Genomic DNA, 19,175 nt, shown 5'->3' with positions numbered 1-19,175 from the left:
CAAATACATAATAGACAGACAGACAGACAGACAGATAGATAGATAGACAGAGAGACAGATAGATAGATAGACAGACAGACAGATAGATAGATAAACAGATAGACAGACAGAGACAGATAGATAAACAAATTGATAATAGACACACAGATAGATAAATATATAGACAGATAGATAGATAGATAAACAAATACATAATAGACAGACAGATAGACAGACAGAGACAGATAGATAAACAAATAGATAATAGACACAGATAGACAGATAGATACACAAATTGATAATAGACACACAGATAGATAGATAGATAGATAGACAGACAGATAGATAGATAAACAGAGAGACAGATAGATAGATAGACAGACAGATAGATAGATAAACAGAGAGACAGATAGATAGATAGACAGACAGACAGATAGATAGATAAACAGAGAGACAGATAGATAGATAGACAGACAGACAGATAGATAGATAAACAGATAGATAGACAGACAGACAGAGACAGATAAACAAATTGATAATAGACACACAGATAGACAGATAGATACACAAACTGATAATAGACACACAGATAGATAGATAGATAGACAGACAGATAGATAGATAAACAGAGAGACAGATAGATAGATAGACAGACAGATAGATAGATAAACAGAGAGACAGATAGATAGATAGACAGACAGACAGATAGATAGATAGATAAACAGATAGATAGACAGACAGACAGAGACAGATAGATAAACAAATTGATAATAGACACACAGATAGATAGATATATAGACAGATAGATAGATAGATAAACAAATACATAATAGACAGACAGACAGACAGACAGAGACAGATAGATAAACAAATAGATAACAGACACACAGATAGATAGACAGATAGATAAACAAATTGATAATAGACACAGATAGATAGATAGATAGATAGATAGATAGATAGATAGATAGATAGATAGATAGATAGATAAACAAATACATAATAGACAGAGAGACAGACAGATAGATAGATAGATAGATAGATAGATAGATAGATAGATAGACACACAGAGACAGATAGATAAACAAATTGATAATAGACACACAGATAGATAGATAGATATATAGACAGATAGATAGATAGATAGATAAACAAATACATAATAGACAGACAGACAGACAGACAGAGACAGATAGATAAACAAATAGATAATAGACACAGATAGATAGATAGATAGATAGATAGATAGATAGATAAACAAATACATAATAGACAGAGACAGACAGACAGATAGATAGATAAATAGATAGATAGATAGATAGACACACAGAGACAGATAAACAAATTGATAATAGACACACAGATAGATAGATAGATAGATAGATAGACAGATAGATAGATAAACAAATACATAATAGACAGACAGACAGATAGACAGAGACAGATAGATAAACAAATAGATAATAGACACAGATAGATAGATAGATAGATAGATAGATAGATAGATAGATAGATAGATAAACAAATAAATAAATACATAATAGACAGACAGACAGACAGATAGATAGATAGATAGATAGATAGATAGATAGATAGATAGATAGATAATAAACAGATAGACAGATATATAGATAGATAGATGACAGTGTGGAATCAGACCCAACACTAGCATATATATATTTTTTATAATAAAAGAACAAACAGAAGGTCAGACTGTGAGAGTGAGTGAGAGAAATAAAAGATGGCTGCCGTTGTGCAGTGAAGCGAACAGTGAAGGGGTGGAATGAGAAAGTCTCGAGGGAGGAGGAGTAGTAGGCAGCCAGGAGGGAATAGATATTTAATGAGGAACCTCATTCTACCCTCTAAATCTGCTGTATGCGACAATTACAAATATCTAACACTGCACGAACGATCTGTACGCTCAACTGAATGATGACTGACCGTAGGAATGAGATCAGTGTGTGAACTACAGTTTCAGTTCATCCACTAAGATGCCTGAGCTGCGTTTGCGCTAAACACTCTGCGTGTGGACTCCCATCATTCAGTATTTATTAAAATGGAAATCCTGACAGACTCATGGGAGAAAAAAAAGCTTTTCTCAAGCTCTTTCCCTCCCCTCTTGCAGAATCCTGGATTAGCTGGATTTCAAAGATGGATGTTGCATTACTAAGCACAAATGAATACTGCTGCAAGAGTGTGAAGGACTTCTGACCCAAACAGTACGACAGTCTTTTAACACCCAAATCTCAAACAAACCCTCTACAAAATACCCAGAGCAATATGAGGCCCATGTTGTACTTCTGTCGGCCGAGTTGTGTGTTCGTGCTCGAGTGAGTGATAAACAGCTGCATCAGCCTGCAGTGTCATTAGTGCAGATTATTGCAGTTGAGTGCAGATGCAGCACTAAAACCCAAACATCATCCCCCGCACAGCAGCACCACTGACCTTGCCAGAACCAACACTACAGAAACAAACTTTCACACTCTTCTCATTAACCAGCATCAGCTCATTTACTGAGACAGCTCTGTTTTTTAAACGGACACTGACTGACTGACATTTAGGCATATTTCAACACTGCAGGAAGCTGCCAGTGCCCTCAAAGAGACTAATCTGAATCACCAAAAGCATTCATTTTGCAATTATGAGAAAATAAATAATATAAAACATACAGAAACCAGACACACTTAAATGTCTTTCTGTTTTATTCATTCATTTTTTTAAAAAGTCACATTGTCAACAAGTAAGATCACAAATTTTAATGACTGAAATTTGTGAAAATATGTGATTTATTATGGCTGTCTGTTTCAAAATGTAAGTAATAGTATTTTTCAACAGTTTGGGGTCAGTGAGATTTTTATTTTATGAAATTAATACCTTTATTCAGCAAGGATGCATTACATTGATTAGAAATTATACTAATGACATTTATACAATCGTTTCTATTTTACATAAACACTGTTTCAAACTTTCTATTCATCAGACATCAGCAAAAAAATTAATTTAGCAAAAATGTGATCAAGAAATGTTTCTTAAGCAGCAAATCAGCATATTAGAATGATTTCTGAAAGATCATGAGAAACTGACTGATGCTGAAAAATCAGCTTTGCATCACAGGAATAAACTAGATAAGCAAAGTTTGAGAACAAACTTTAAGTTGGCTTGAGAAAGCCTAGCCTGAAAGTTTGAAGCAGTTGTAAAAGTATGAAAGCGGCTAGCATGATTTAAGACACTGCTTACATGATTTAACGTGTTGTTAACATGTTTTAGCATGATTAGCTTGTTGCTTGTATTTTTATAGGCTGATTACAATGTTGTTAGCATGATTAGCATGTTGTTAGCATAATTAGCAAGTTACTAGCATGTTTCTAGCCTGATTAGCATGTTGATAGCATGTTTCGCACACGATTAGCATGTTACTAGCATGATTAACATTATACTAGAATGTTGTTACCATGTTTCTAGTATGATTAGCATGTAACTAGCACGTTGCTAGCATGATTACCAAGTTACTAGCATGTTGTTAACATGATTAACATGTTACTAGTACATTGTTGGTATTTTGCTAGCATGATTAGCAAGTTACTAGCATGTTGCTAGCATGATTATCATGTTGTTAGCATGTTTCTAACATGATTAACATGTTACTAGCATGTTGCTAACACGATTAGCATGTTACTAACATTTTGTTAGCATGTTGCTATCATGATTAGCAAGTTACTAGCATGTTTTTAACATGTTCCCAGTATGATTAACATGTAACTAGCATGTTGCTAGCCTTGTTACCAAGTTACTAGCATGTTGTTAGCATGATTAGCGTGTTGCTAGCATGATTAACAAGCTACTAGCATGTTGCTAACATGATTAGCATGTTACTAACATGTTTCTAACACGATTAGCATGTTACTAGCATGTTGCTAGCATGATTTAGATAGCTAGATAGATTAGAAATATTAGAGTGGAAGCTTAAATGAGTCTAATGGATTAGAAATAGTACATAGAAGGGAAGCTTGATTGAGCCTCAAGGGATTCTGGGAGTTTAGATTTGAATTTTGTCAGTTGGAGTTTGAAGAGTGTTGGCTCATTTGAACATTCCGTCAATGTAAGTCTATGGGATTTTTGGTGGATTTGAAAGTCTGGTTTACGAAAACCGTAAGCCGGATCAGTCTGAAAAGATACAGCACACCGAGTCAGACGGGTCTGAAGGTCTGGGCCGAGGTTGGTGGTTCTAGCTTGAAAGCTCTAGGAGGAGGTAGATACCGAAATTTGACTCAGAAGAAGAATAATAATAATATTCTTAAATAGTAGATTAGTAAGTTGGCTTTCTCAAGACAACTTAATTACATTTTAAAATATAAAAAAATAGAGAACAGTTATTTTAAATTGTAATAATATTTCACAACATTACTGTTTTTACTGTATTTTTGAGCATATAAAAGTGGCCTTGGACTTCTTTCAAGAATATATATATAAATATAAAAAAATCATAATTGTTACAATTTTTTGACAGGTAGTGTATATATAAGCCCAATCCTAATAGAAACAAGCTCACATTTCTGTGTGAATGACGTTTCCTTTAAAAACAGACCTCAAATATTTGTATTAAATTACTTAATATATATAATACAGGGCTCTCAAGTCTCACGCTTTCACCGTGAGACACACGCATTTCAACCAGTTCACACGCTCTCACGCCACACCATGTATTTCTCACGCTGAGAAGTAAAGCATAACTTATCCCGCTATATAATGTTAATGGACGAGGCGGAGGCTTACAGGGGGAGTTCATTGCTGTTTTGTTGACAGTTAAATGCCACCTACCAGCAAATATCAGAAATGATTTTTTTTTTTCAACATTGTTGGGAAGGTTATTTTGAAAATGTTACAGATTACAAGTTACCCTATTTAAAATGTAATAAGTAGTGTAACTACTTCAAGTGCTTTAAAAGTAATGCAACTGCTTACATTTGATTACTTTTCTAAAATTCTATGGAATGTTTTCAGCTGTTAATTCTTTTTAAACTTTTAAAGCAGGCAAGTTTAACCTTACAGTAGTACTGAACACTAATACTGTGAGACTTACGAAATCCTTCATCACTTGAATTATGATTATTATACTTTAATTTTAAAGCACAGTCACCACAAAATCAGACTTTAGCATCTTTTTTTACTTTGAGATCATTCTGAGGTTAAATACAGATTTTTAAAATTATAAGATAGTTTAGTAGCTATGATACCATTTTTGAAATCAAATCCTTGCATGGCTATGACTGGAAACACTGTCATCTAACAATGCCTTGGTTCTGTGTCCTAAACTGAAATATTGGTGTCTCATATTTTAGAGCAGTCAGTGCAGTTTGGGAAATCAAATCTGTATGTGTGTGAAAATATTCAGATGCAATCGTTAACATTTTCATAAGTAACTGTAATTTAACTTTACATTGTTTTTCAGTAACTGTAACAAATTAGTTACATTTGTTATTAAATTACATAATTCCATTACTAGCTACTCTAGTTAAGTTCAAGCCCCTACCACTATCATCAAGGCATCAAAATGTGCAAAAAACACTTGCAATACAAAATGCCATTCATAAGCTGAAATGCCCAGCTTGACATAGGCTACATGCTGAGGGCAAGTTTTGCAATCCTACTGTATGTGTACAGCATTGAGCGCTGCTGTTAAGTTGGCTCATTTGGGGCCAAATTTCTTTTTATCTTTGATCTGTATTTCTGAAATATATAAAACATATTAATTTGACTTTTATAAGATTTACCAGTTGTTAAAATTCCTATTTTGTGCTGGTCAGTTTTGAACAATAGATAAAATTTAACTTCTAGCAAAAACTTGAGAGAATTGTGTGGGGCCAAGGGGCCGCTGCTGCAAATATTTGAGTGGCTCCTCCCCTAACAGTAATCTCACTCCAGACTTTTTCCAAAATTTGAGAGCCCTGTATATATATATAATATTCTGTGTCGTATTTTAAAATGTTTGTGTACAATGTGGATTATATTACAGCTTTTTATTATGATACTAAATTACATCAAACAGTAGTTTAGTTTTAGACAGCATCATAGCCTGTCTGTTGAAGTGTTTTGCGTCTTAAAAAAGCAAGATATTTGTTTTCGTACGTTACAGAATCTCAGTGCGCCATCTGTCTTCACCACACTGCGTGTACCGGATGTGACGCAGGACGCGCCGTATTTAAACTTGTTTTCAATATCACGGAAGTGAAAGAAGACCGTTTCTCCAGGCTGATGTTGATATATTTCAGCACATAAGCACTCATATTTGTCGTAAGTAAATCATTTATTTGCTTTAATTAGGTTAATTTGTATAACACTCTTAAACAGGACTTTCGCTATTTATTATTTGCTATATCAACGCTGTACTGTAGAGATTTGTGAGTATGTTCGTTTTTGTTATGGCTAGTTTTACACATATGAAAAAGCCATTTTATGTCCAGGCATCACTCCAGACATGGCGGCGAAGGGGGCCAAAGAGGCTATCGTGAATAAACTAGGCTTTAAAAGCAGCAGCTCAAAGTCAGTGGAGATTGAGATCGAGAAATTGAAAAAAGAAAATCAGCAGCTGAAGAAAAGTCTGGAGGACATGAAGAGAGCTGGAAGACATCAAAACACACACCCGGATTCTGACAAAGCCAAACTTCTGGAGGTGAATTCACACCTTTATACCTGAAATCTGGTCTGAACTGTTTAAAATGACAAGAACGTTGTGTATATGTCAGTCTGGATGGGTGTTTACATATTTCTAGAGGTGTGTGCATGTATAGAGAACATTTTTCTGTTATGCATTATATTTTTAGAAAAATGAGTGAAGGTATTTCCCCTTTTTTTTATGAATTCAATGGTGTGATAGAGGATTTTGTCCCTGGAGACGCTGAGAGAGAGGAACTCTCAGCAGCTGATGGGGAAGGAGCAGGAGATCTCCACCCTCAGACAGCAGCTGCGTGCCGCTCACGGGGACGTGGTGTCTTCACTGCAGAACCAGCTGGAGCAGAAACAACAGGAGGCCGAACAGAGAGAGAAACAGTTTGAGGCTCTCTCAAAGGAGACTGAAGACCTGAAAAACAAGTATTGTGCAGTTTCTGAGAGGTGCGACACACTTGAGAAACAAAAGGTAGGGGAGTTGACTTTAGACCCTTCATATGGCATTGTGGCTTTTCATTGATTTTATTTGACAAATGTTCTGTTAAGAATTTTGAGCTTAAAATGTGCAGTTTCTGTTGGGATCATTTTGAGTTATGATTTGAAAATCTTTAAAAATCTTTTATGCTCACCAAGGCTGCATTCACTTGTTCAAAAATACAGCGAAAAAGTAATATTGTAAAATATTATTACAATTTTCTATTTGAATATTTTTTTTTAAATGTCATTTATTTCTGTAAGGCAAAGCTGATTTTTCAGAATAATTACTCTGTTCTTAAGTGTCACATAATTCTTCAGAAATCATTTATATATGTTGAAACATTTATTGCAACAGTGATGTACTACCAAAGATTTGGTGTAAAATTAAAAAAAAAAAAAAAATTTTTTTTTTAATAAGGACATGTAATGTTACAAAACATTTCTATTTTGAAAGCAAATCCTGTTTTTTTTTTTTTTTTTTTTTTTTTTTTGTTTTTTTTTAACTTTCTAACTACAAAAGAATCCTGAGAGAAAAAAAGTTTCCTCAAAAATTTAAGCAACATTGATATTAATAAGAAGTGTTATTAAAAATCGGCTGTGCCATCACAGAAATGAATTATATCTTAATTCAGTCAAATAAAAAATCTGAAAAAATTATTTTTTTCACACTACCAGTCAAAAGTTTTTGGACAGCAAAATTTTTCATGTTTTTTAAAGAAGTCTCTTCTGCTCACCAAGCCTGCATTTATTTGATCCATAGCACAGCAAAAACAGTAATATTGTGAAATATTTTACTATTTAAAATAACTGCTTTCTGTTTGAATAAATGTAGCTTTGATCACAGGAATAAATTACAATACAATTTTACATTTTCAGCATCTTTACTCCAGTCTTCAGTGTCACATGATCCTTCAGAAATCATTCTAATATGCTGATTTGCTGTTCAAGAAGCATTATTATTATTATTATTATTATTATTATTATTATACAGTTAATTAATTTTTTTTTTAGGATTCTTTGATGAATAGAAAGATATAAAGATCAGCATTTATCTGAAATAAAAAGCTTTTCTATTTATTATTAAGTGATGTGCTACCAAAGGTTTGGCATACAATTAAAAAAAAAAGAATTGTAGTAAGGACATGTAATGTTACAAAACATTTCTATTTTGAAAGCAAATGCTGTTTTTTTTTTTTTTTTTTTTTTTTTTTTTTACTTCCTAACTACAAAAATATTTTTTCACACTACCAGTCAAAAGATTTTTAATGTTTTTTAAAGTTTCTTCTGCTCACCAAGCCTGCATTTATTTGATCCAAAGTACAGCAAAAACAGTAATATTGTGAAATATTTTACTATTTAAAATAACTGCTTTCTGTTTGAATAGATTTTAAAATTTTGTAATTTTAAAATAATTTATTCCTGTGATGAAAGCTACATTTTCAGCATCGTTACTCCAGTCTTCAGTGTCACATGATCCTTCCGAAATCATTCTAATATGCTGATTCAATGATTCAAGAACCATTATTATTATTATTATTATTAATAATATTAATAATAATAATAATAATATTTAAAACCGTTGATTAATTTTTTTATGATTCTTTGATGAATAGAAAGATCTAAAGATCAGCATTTATCTGAAATCAAAGGCTTTTCTAACATTATACACTATACCATTCAAAAGCTTCAAAGTCATTGAGAACTTAAAATTTTTTTTTTTTTTTTTATTATTATTTAGCAAGGACTGGTCAAAAGTGGTGATAAAGACATTTGTTACAAAATATTTATATTTCTGAACTTTCTGTTCATTAAAGAAAACTGAAAAAAAGTCTACTCAGCTGTTTTTAACATAATAATAATAATAATAATAATAATACATTTTTTTTAGCAGCAAATCAGCATATTAGAATTTTCTGAAGGATCATGTGACTGGAGTAATGACGCTAAAAATTTGAAGTCGTACGTTACAAGAATAAATTACATTTTAAAATATATTCAAATAGAAAACGACTATTTTTAATAGCAAAAATATTTTTAAATGTTTCTGTATTTTGTATCAAATAAATGCAGGCTTGGTGAGCAGAAGAGTCTTCTTTAAAAAAAACAAAAAACATTAAAAATCTTGCTGTTCAAAAAACATTTGACAGGTAGTGTATGTATTAAAATTAGCTAATTTTTGGAATATCTGTCATTGAGCACAAGGATATTTCCAAGCAAATGAAAGCATGGTCAGGTTCACACACTAGATGGCAGTATTTCATCAAACTAGTTTCTTGTTTAGAGAAATAACTAATACTGAAGGAGTGACGTTAGCTGACCACAACTAATTCTTCTGTTGAAATAATATAATTAACACTATAATATTTTATACTAATGCTTAAATTGATAAATATTAAGCTTTTGTTCCTTGTTCAAATTCGCACAGAAATAGTTTGTAATAGCTATTAACATATTGTGTGTGTTTTGTTGTTTTTTTGTTTTTTTTTCCCCAAAACCAGTGCAATATTTGGCTGAGATACAACTATGACAACTATTTAATCTGAGGGTGCAAAAAAATTGAGAGAATGACCTTTAAAGTTGTCCAAATGAAGTTCTTAGCAATGCATATTACTAATCAAAATTTAAGTTTTGATATATTTATGGTAGGAAATTTCCAAAATATCTTTACTTGATATCCCAATGATTTTTGGCATAAAAGAAAACTCAATAATTGATACCCATGTATTTTTAACTATTGCTACAAATATACCCGTGCCTCTTAAGACTGTTTTTTTTGGTCCAGTGTCACATTTAAATTTTGATAATTTATCCAGTAATTTAATAATTTAGCCAGTATTTATTTTGACTTTTTTTGTGTCATTGGTCTGTTGAACAGGTTCCGTCTGGTGAGCTCGCGGTGGTTCCAGGAGCAGTTGCGAGACGTGAGTTCACAACTCAAGAGTTCAGATAGTGCTTCCTGGTGTGTTTTCTTCCAGACTCATGTGTTGTCCTTCCTCTCTCTGTTTTTGAGTCCAGGCTCTGGAGAAGAACCATAACTGGCTTGTTTATGACCAGCAGCGGGAGGCCTACGTTCAGGGCGTTTTGGCCAGGATCAAAGAGTTAGAGACGCAGATAAATGAAGCAAATCAAGCACTCCAACAACAGCACAAAGAAACCAGTTCAGATGGTAAAAAGCTTTAAAAATACTTGCTTGAAATGCCCTATGCAGGGTCTGTATAATACCATACACTTCCTGCCACACAGGCCAGTCTGGACAGGTGGCTCAGCGTGAGCTGGAGGCCGAACGGGCCCGAGTCAGCCGAACCCAGACAGAACTGGAGGATCTGAGAAGAAGGTATGAGGAGAAGAGCAGGGAAGCGACTCAGGCCCGGGAACAGCTCCTAGAGGACAGGAAACGCGAGCGCGAGGCTCTGCAGGAGGAGAGGAGATGCTCGTCAGAGCGAAGCGCTCGACTGCAGGGAGAGCTGGAGGAGGAGAGGAAGAGGGTGGCTGAACTACTGATGCAGGTTCAGATGAGAATCATTCTGCCTGTGCTGTTTAATGCAAAAAATGATTTTCTTACTTGGTATTTTTGTCTGACTTATTTTAAATAGACCTTACTTTAAATGAAGATACATCAGTCAAAAGTTTTTGAACAGTAAGATTTTAATGTTTTTTAAAGAAGTCACTTCTGCTCACCAAGCCTGCATTTATTTGATCCAAGTTACAGCAAAAACAGTACAATTTTGAAATATTTTTACTATTTAAAATAACTGTTTTCTTTTTGAATATATTTAGAAATGTAATTTATTCTTGTGAGTTTTTTTTAAGCATCATTACTCCAGTCACATGATCCTTCAGAAACCATTCTAATATTCTGATTTTTTGCTCAAAAAAAAAATTATTATTATTATTATTATTATTATTATTATTATTATTATTATGTTGAAAACAGCTGAGTAGAATTTTCAGGTTTCTTTGATGAATAGAAAGTTCAGAAGAACAGCATTTATCTGAAATAGAAATCTTTTGTAACATAATAAATGTCTTTATCGTCCTTGCTAAAATAAAATTATTAATATTCTATAACTTCTATTAAAAAATATGCTGGCTCCATGCTTTTGAATGGTAAAGTGTACAATGTTACAAAAGCCTTTTATTTCAGATAAATGCTGATCTTTGGATCTTTCTATTCATCAAAGAATCCTGAAAAAAATGTACTCAACTGTTTGTAATAATAATAATAATTGTTCTCGAACAGCAAATCAGCATATTAGGATGATTTCTTAAGGATCATGTGACACTGAAGACTGGAGTAATGATGCTTAAAATGTAGTTTTGATCACAGGAATAAATTACATTTTAAAATATATTCAAATAGAAAGCAGTTATTTTAAATGGTAAAAAAATTTCACAGTATTACTGCTTTTGCTGTATTTTGTATTAAATAAATGCAGGCTTGGTGAGCAGAAGAGACTTCTTTAAAAACATTAAAAATCTTATTCAAAAACTTTTGACTGGTAGTATACATCAGAAGTTAGTGAGGTTATGCTACCAAAATCTGTCAGTGAGGTAAGGAAAAATCTTGTTTTCCTTTTAAATTAAGTTCATGGTTTTCTTACTCCACTAACAGACTGGTTTTAGTCAAACTTGCATCATTTTGATACATTTTTCAGAAATTGTACTGGAAAATGACAAAGCTACAAAGAAAGTTATTTTAAAATTTGCATTGTTGTAGTACTGGCATTATTTTGGGTGGTAGATCGAAACAGACTTTAGACAGTAGGCATGCATAGTTTATTAGTCAAAAGTTTATTAAAATATACATATAGCTGTTCATTTTGGTGACTTTGCTGTTAATTATAAAATGAAGCTTGAAGCAGCTTATTTGTGCATTAACTATATCTGCTAGAAAATAAAAGCTGAATAAATGTTTAAAAGCTAAAAGTTTTCTGTCTCAAAAGGTGAACCTACTGCAGAAGTCCCTAATGAATCAGAAGGAGGAGCAGAAAAGAATCGCTTTTTTGGAACAACAGGTATTTGGATCATCTTGTAACACTAGCTTTAATTGTAGAGCTGTAAATGAACCATCTAGTACACTTGAATTTAATTCAATTTAAACAAAAAAAATCAATAAAATAAAGATTATTTTCTAAATATTTAATAAAATATTATCTAGAGTTTTTAATAATTGAATATATAATGTAGTTAAAAAAAAAAAAAAAAAAAAAAAAAAAAAAAATAAAAAAAATATTATACATACATACATACATATATATATATATATATATAATATATACACACACACACACACATAATAATTTTTGTTTTGTTTTGTTTTTTTTCCACTTGTACACTCACATATATTCTTATGTAGGACACATGACATTTTTTCAGTCAATAAATATAAAGTTTTGCTGAAAATGTATAAAATGGCAAGTAAAAAGAGCTAAATTGTTAAAGATTATTTTTGTGTTATCACCCTTATTTGACACTGACCATCTTTTAGATCCAGTTGTCAGCCAAAGAATCTGAAAATGATAAACTGGACCGTCAAACTCTACAGCACCAGCTGCAAAAGGTTTTGAAAGAGCTTCGGAAGGCCAGAGACCAGATTACACGCCTGGAGTCTGCTGTGAGTTTCTGTGATGTTGTCCAGACATGATTGTTGACACATCTGTCATATTCTTGTGTAATAATGTGTCTGTTTTGACCTTGCACCTCAGAAACAGCAGAGAGAGTCTCGTTTCTCTGAGCCCAGCTCCTATAACAGGATGGATTTCGAGAGACTGACTATTCAAGATCAAACCACGTCTCCATCTAAAGTCCATAACATACTAGATGAGAGTATCCTGGAGTGTCCGAACTGTGGCGCTTCCTACCCCACCAGCCAGCACAGAGAGCTGCTCGCCCACCTCGACTACTGCTTCAGCTCAGCTAAAACACTCAGTATATAAATATTACGACGTACGCTGATTTTTTTTTTTACTTTTTACTGTAGCCACAATTCCAAAGAAATGCTTCAGTATTTTACATTAACAAGTGTTTTATCATTATTTTTAAGAACAAAGAAGTCAAATTTTAAAATTAAACTTTTTTAGAATATTCATAAAAGTATCGTTTTACAAGGGGCATATTTAAAAATATTTTAATTTATGAACTCAAATGTGAATGTTTTTTCTTGGTTCTCTTTTGGTGACGAGGTTGATGTTGTATATGCAGTTTTCTTAGATGCAATAAATAAAAAAAGCAATATTTAGCATATTGGGTTTTTATTTTCAATCAGTGTTCTACCTAAAAACCAAGATTATTTACAGTCCTTCACTGAATTTTGTACTCCACTTGAATGAATAAAGGAAAAAAAAAAAGTATAAAAAGACTGTTTTCTTTCCTAGTTTTCCCTTTTTATCCTTACAGCACCTCTGAAGCGTTAGATGTCTAGCAGCCACTCATTAGCATCCATCAGTACTGACTTTGCAAACCAAATCTGTCTTGAATTAGAATGCATGTGTAAATCCTGCATTAAACTATTTAAAGGTGGGATTAGGTGAAGCACCGTAGCCGGAGGAGAACGAGTGTAATTCCAGAGAAGTGTAATACATTATTCACCGCCAGGTAAACAATATATGACAATGGCCCACAAAACTAGTCATGGGGTCAATTTTTTCTTCAGTTGAGATTAATAGATCATCTGAAAGCCAAATAAATAAACTTTCAATTGATGTATGGTTCATTAGGATAGGATTTGGCCAAGATACAACTGTGAAAATCTGGAATCTGAGGGTGTAAAAAAAATGTAAATATTGAGAAAATGGCCTTTAAATTTGTGCAAATGAAGTTCTTAGCAATGCATAATACTAATTAAAAAATAAGTTTTGATATATTTATGGTAGGAGGTTTACAAAATATCTTTATGGAGCATGATGTTTACTTTAAAAAGAAAAATAGATCATTTTGACCCATACAGTGTATTTTTGGCTTTTGCTACAAATATACCCATGCTACTTATAACTGCAACTTATTTTGGAAGATTGATAGTGGAAATGTGATTTCCTCATACTGGTCTATAATCTGTGTGCTGACAAGTTACTCTGTATCATGGTCCAGGTTGCACAAGCAGCTCTGTCAACAAAAAAGCATTGATTCACCAGTTCTGTTTGTATGAGTTCGAAACAAACCTTTGATAAGTCTTTGGTGACTTTAAGTTTACTAACATTGATCACTGAACTCAGTCATTTTCCTTTTTTCCACCAATGTTTATTTGAAAAAAAAAAAAAAAAAGAAAGAAAAAAGTTCTAGCACTTAGTGTGCATTAAAATTATCATTAAACATCTTTTCCCCTTTTGCATTGTCTTAGAAGTATGTAGTATGTTTATTGCCTATATTTACACATCTGTTAGAAATATAAAACATGTTGGATTACTTCCTCAGGAGCTCCTCATGTAGTAATCGTTTAGGCAGTGTCACAGAAACCTGCATAATTAAAAAAGTAAAAACACATCAGCACATTTAGAACTCATTAGTGAATCCAAATAATCATAATTCATGAGGCTCAACAATCTTACCAGTGTGTGCAACACGCCTATATTTGCCCAGGAAGCAGATCTCCTGCTTCTTCTCGGTCACATTCTTCTGGTCTTCAGGCCTGAGGCCGTCACTATATCGGGAGAAGATGAAGGAATAACCATCCAAGCAGGTTCCATCCGCATCAACCTCTCTGCAGGAGTAGTGGATGGCGTAGTTATCATAGTCAGTGTCGATGATCCAGTGGTCATCATCTGTCAGAGACAGGTCATGAGCAGATGAGCTGTCAGGTTTTACATAACATATGATTTACTCACGTTTCACTAGCTAGGTTTAATAAGGACCATGCTTACAAGACATCTGGGTTAGTCATCAAAAAATATATTCTAAAATATATATATATATATAAACAAAATAAAAAATACATATACATAATAATTATGTAATTTAAAATAAAGCCTTTTTTTGTTTTCGCAAGATCAGATTTTTCACCTGTTGAACAATAAAAAAAGAAAATAAATCTACACTTACATCCAGTCTGGAGATATGCTGCAGCTCCCCAGTATTTCATCTTGAACCTAGCGGGGTCTTCGGTATCTTCAAAAGTGCCAAACATATTGGCGCACATCTCCCAGTTGCTGAAGTGTAAAACATCATGTGAAAATAGAATCGTTTCTATTGCCTAAGTGCAATTTTTGCACAATAACAGCATAAAATGCCAATTGAACTCACTTGAGAATGATGACTCTACCAACAGCAGTGGCTGTCATGGTTCCATCCTCCTCCACTTTGAAATTAGCGACAATGTTATCAAGAAGGAAAAGTCCAACAGGGTCTTTCTTGGCCACGGCATACCATGTTCCTTGATACTGCAAGGTGAGTGGATAAGTATGAGAGTTCAAAATCAAATTATGGATTGAAGAAAATACTGGTTGACTTACCCGCATCTTGTCAAAGTCCTGTTTGACGGTGATGTTGCTCACCAGACAGTCCTGCGCCCAGCATGTCGCCAGGACACAGAGAGCTATGCAGAGCCTGAGCATGCTGCTTCTCTGCTTGATCTGTTAGAAATAAGTACAGCAGTTACAAAAAGATCAAAAATGCATCACAAATCCTTATTCTCGAGGTGCGTACCTTGATCGCAGTGTCTAAAGCGTATCTGTAGTGCCGCAGCTGGATTCCTGCGAGGGGCTTTTATACATGGATGTGATTCTGAGGACATTTCATAATCCCACCCAAAGACCTAAAATTCAGTCTCCACCATCCCTGTCATTGGACAAAAGTTTTTACATAACAGCTGTGATTCAGGTATCCACAGAGAACACGGCAGCGTTGACCTTTGCTCTTCACTGAAAGTGTTTTTCTCTAGGCTGGAAGCTGGATTGCGCAAGAGCTTGAGCGTTGCATTCTTGAAGCCAGTTCGAGAGGGAACATTTTAGTTTGGTGAACGTGGAACCTTTTTACATTCTTAAACATAAAGCTGTCAAAAGGGGCTTTTCATAAAGATATTGTAGAAGAAACTTTCAGTGAACAGTTTTTAAAAGAACCATATTTTTCCTAGTGTGAAAACATTTTAATAATCTAAAGAAACTTTTTATACAATAAAGAACCTTTTGTGCCATGAAAAGTTTCCATGGATTTTAAAGACAGCTTAGAAGGACTCTGTGTAGCAACAGTTTCTTCAACAGAAACTATTCTTTTGTGCTTAAGGAGAACAGTCTGATGTTGTGGTATAAAGAGAGCAGCTCGGAAAAAGAACACAGCTGGAAGAAAACAAAACTAGAGGTATTTCGAATTGCATGGAAGGATAGTGTTTCTTCCTACAGGAAGAAACTTATAAACTGCTACTTTTGCTTACTTTTTGACACTTTTAGAAGAAAACAAATACAACCTTTGGTATTTGTTTGATACTGTGGATAAATTGATGAATAATAGAGCTTCAGCAGGCTCAGACAGTTCCCAGAAGCACAGTAGCAATGACTTTATGAATTTCTTTACCCCCTGAGGAACAACTCCATTCATTCTTTGCTACAGGAGAGGAAGGGTTGTCTACATTTGTACAACTTGATCCTAGAAAATATTAAAGGATTAGTTTACTTCCAGAATAAAAAAAAAAATTCTGATAATTTACTTACCCCCATGTCATCCAAAATGTTAATGTCTTTCTTTCTTCAGTTGAAAAGAAATTGAAGTTTTTGAGGAAAACATTCCAGGAATTTTCTCCATATAGTGATTTTTAATGGGGGGTTTGAAGGTCCAAATTGCAGTTTCATTGCAGCTTCAAAGGGCTCTACACGATCTCAGCTGAGGAATAAGGGTCTTATCTAGCAAAACGATCAACAGTCATTTTCTAAAAAGAATAAAAATGTATTTACTTTTTAAACACAAACACACACACACAAAAATTCTCCTCCAACTTCAAAATCGTCCAACACTGTAGTTTTACTTTTCTTTTGTTGAGGGCGTTTGACTTTCTTTGGACATTCGCTTTGTAAACACTGGATCAGTACCTCCGTCTATGTCACATGTGACCTTTCCAACATGACTATGTAATGCATGAGGTCAAGCTAGTGCAAGACAAGCATTTGTAGTTAAAAAGTAAATACATTTGTATTTTTTAAGAAAATGACAGATCATTTCGCTAGATAAGACCCTTATTCCTTGGCTGGGATCGTGCAGAGCCCCTTGAAGCTGCATTGAAACTGCAGTTTGGACCTTCAACCCATTGGCTCCCACTGAAGTCCACTACATGGAAAAAAAATCCTGGAATGTTCTTCTCGAAAACTGTAATTTCTTTTTGACTGAAGAAAGAAAGACATGAACATATTAGATGACACAGGAGTAAGTAATCTCGAGTCTCCCTTTTTATTTCAAAAATACTAGAAAAGGCAGTATACTTACAACACGTTCCTTCAGTTCAGTATGGAGTACCACATGGCTCAGTACTAGCACCTTTACTTTTCACCCTATATATGGTTCAAGTTTTCACTGTTACACTGATGATACTCAACTCCATATTTCTTTGTGGTCTAACAAAACATACCAATTCACAAAACAATGAATATTCTCCAACACTTGATAGCTGCTCTGTCAAGTCTTGGTCATTAATTAAAGCGGAAGTACGCTTCCAGAACAACAATTTACAAATAATTTACTCACCCTTTTGTCATCCACAATGTTCATGTCTTTCTTTCTTCAGTCGTGAAGAAATCATGTTTTTTGAGGAAATATAATGGACTGATATGGTGCCCTGATTTTGAACTTCCAAAATGCAGTTTAAATGCGGCTTTAAATGATCTGTTGTTTGAGATTAAAAAGTATTTAAATTGTATTATTTTTATGAAAATAACTGATCGTTTTGCTAGATAAGACCCTTTCTCCTCAGCTGGGATCGTTTACAACCGCATATGGGATCGTTTGAAGCCGCATTTAAAATGCCTTTTGGAAGTTCAAAATCGGGGCACCATATCAGTCCATTATATGGAGAAAATGCAGAAATGTTTTCCCCAAAAAACATAATTTTCCTTATGACTGAAGAAAGAAACACATGAACATCTTGGATGACAAGGGGGTGAGTACTTCTTTGTTTTGGAAGTGGACTTCTTTAAGAATCTGGGTGTGCTATTTGATAGCAATCTGTCATTTGAAAGCCACATCTCTAGCATTTGTAAAACTACATTTAAAAATGTATTTAGGTTTGTAATAATATAGAATGGGCTCATTTGCCAGCCTACATTCATTCAAAGGTACAGAATTTACAGAACTTTTGGAATTTTAGTCTTGCTCTTACAACTAAGCGCAAATCAAAGTCCAGTTCTCATTCTATGTACTATTTGTTCAATCAGCACATAAACATACTTAAATTTGCTGTCTCTTAAATAACCTTTGTAGAGTTTTTCAGGACTAATTTGAAGCCAACAGTTGCACTGACGTAAGGGACGACTCCAGGTTTGCAATGACCTAAATTCCCCTCCTCTGAAAAACTAAAAAAAAGAGACAAAGTTACATAACTTGTTACAAAATGGCCCATAAGGCAGCAAAACATCGTTTCACCTACACTACCGTTCAATAGTTTAAGGTCAGCAAGATTATTTTATTTTTGAAAGAAATATACTTAATTAGCTAAGATGCATTAAATTGATCAAAAGTGACAGTAAATGTGTGTTGATAATGTTACAAAAGATTTTTTTTTTTTTTTCAAACTAATTCTGCTTTTTTAATTAAAATTTATTCTATTAATACATTCAGGATTCTTTTCAGTAAAGAATAAAAAAATAATATTACATAGCACAACTATTTTCAACATTGATAATTATAAGAAATGTTTCTTAAGCAGCAAATCAGCATATTACAATGATTTTAAAGACTCACGTGACATAGCAAAGATGCTAAAATAATTCTACTTTGGATCACAGGAATAAATTACATTTTATTACATAACAAAATGGAAAACAGTTGACCACCACATTTATTTAATCATTTAGTGTTTCTCTGTAAAACAGCAGGATGATGTGCTCATTTAATTTACAATAATGGAAATTAAAAATGAT

The 19,175-nt window shown here is 33.4% G+C and overlaps 2 protein-coding genes across 2 annotated transcripts; one reads left to right on the top strand and one right to left on the bottom strand.

Annotated features, from left to right (window-relative positions):
- The first annotated feature begins 6,189 nt into the window (after nt 1–6,189).
- cep55l (centrosomal protein 55 like) lies at nt 6,190–13,457 on the top strand. Its single transcript, XM_051124813.1, is given in 10 exon segments — nt 6,190–6,270; nt 6,441–6,649; nt 6,854–7,114; nt 9,998–10,024; nt 10,026–10,043; nt 10,138–10,288; nt 10,366–10,628; nt 12,066–12,137; nt 12,611–12,736; nt 12,828–13,457. Coding segments are annotated over 9 exon segments (1,344 nt in total). The 5' UTR covers nt 6,190–6,270; nt 6,441–6,454; the 3' UTR covers nt 13,059–13,457.
- A 910-nt stretch (nt 13,458–14,367) lies between these two features.
- Nucleotides 14,368–15,911, bottom strand: rbp4 (retinol binding protein 4, plasma). Its single transcript, XM_051124814.1, has 6 exons — nt 15,760–15,911; nt 15,567–15,686; nt 15,358–15,494; nt 15,157–15,263; nt 14,667–14,879; nt 14,368–14,574 (listed from the first exon to the last, which is right to left on the bottom strand). Exons 2-6 carry the CDS (start codon nt 15,666–15,668, stop codon nt 14,555–14,557), a joined length of 579 nt encoding a protein of 192 aa, XP_050980771.1. The 5' UTR covers nt 15,669–15,686; nt 15,760–15,911; the 3' UTR covers nt 14,368–14,554.
- Nucleotides 15,912–19,175: the final 3,264 nt, after the last annotated feature.

This window comes from Labeo rohita, chromosome 12 (genome assembly GCF_022985175.1).
Source record: "Labeo rohita strain BAU-BD-2019 chromosome 12, IGBB_LRoh.1.0, whole genome shotgun sequence".
Lineage (NCBI taxonomy): Eukaryota > Metazoa > Chordata > Actinopteri > Cypriniformes > Cyprinidae > Labeo > Labeo rohita.
This window is presented reverse-complemented; position numbering and strand designations above follow the sequence as displayed.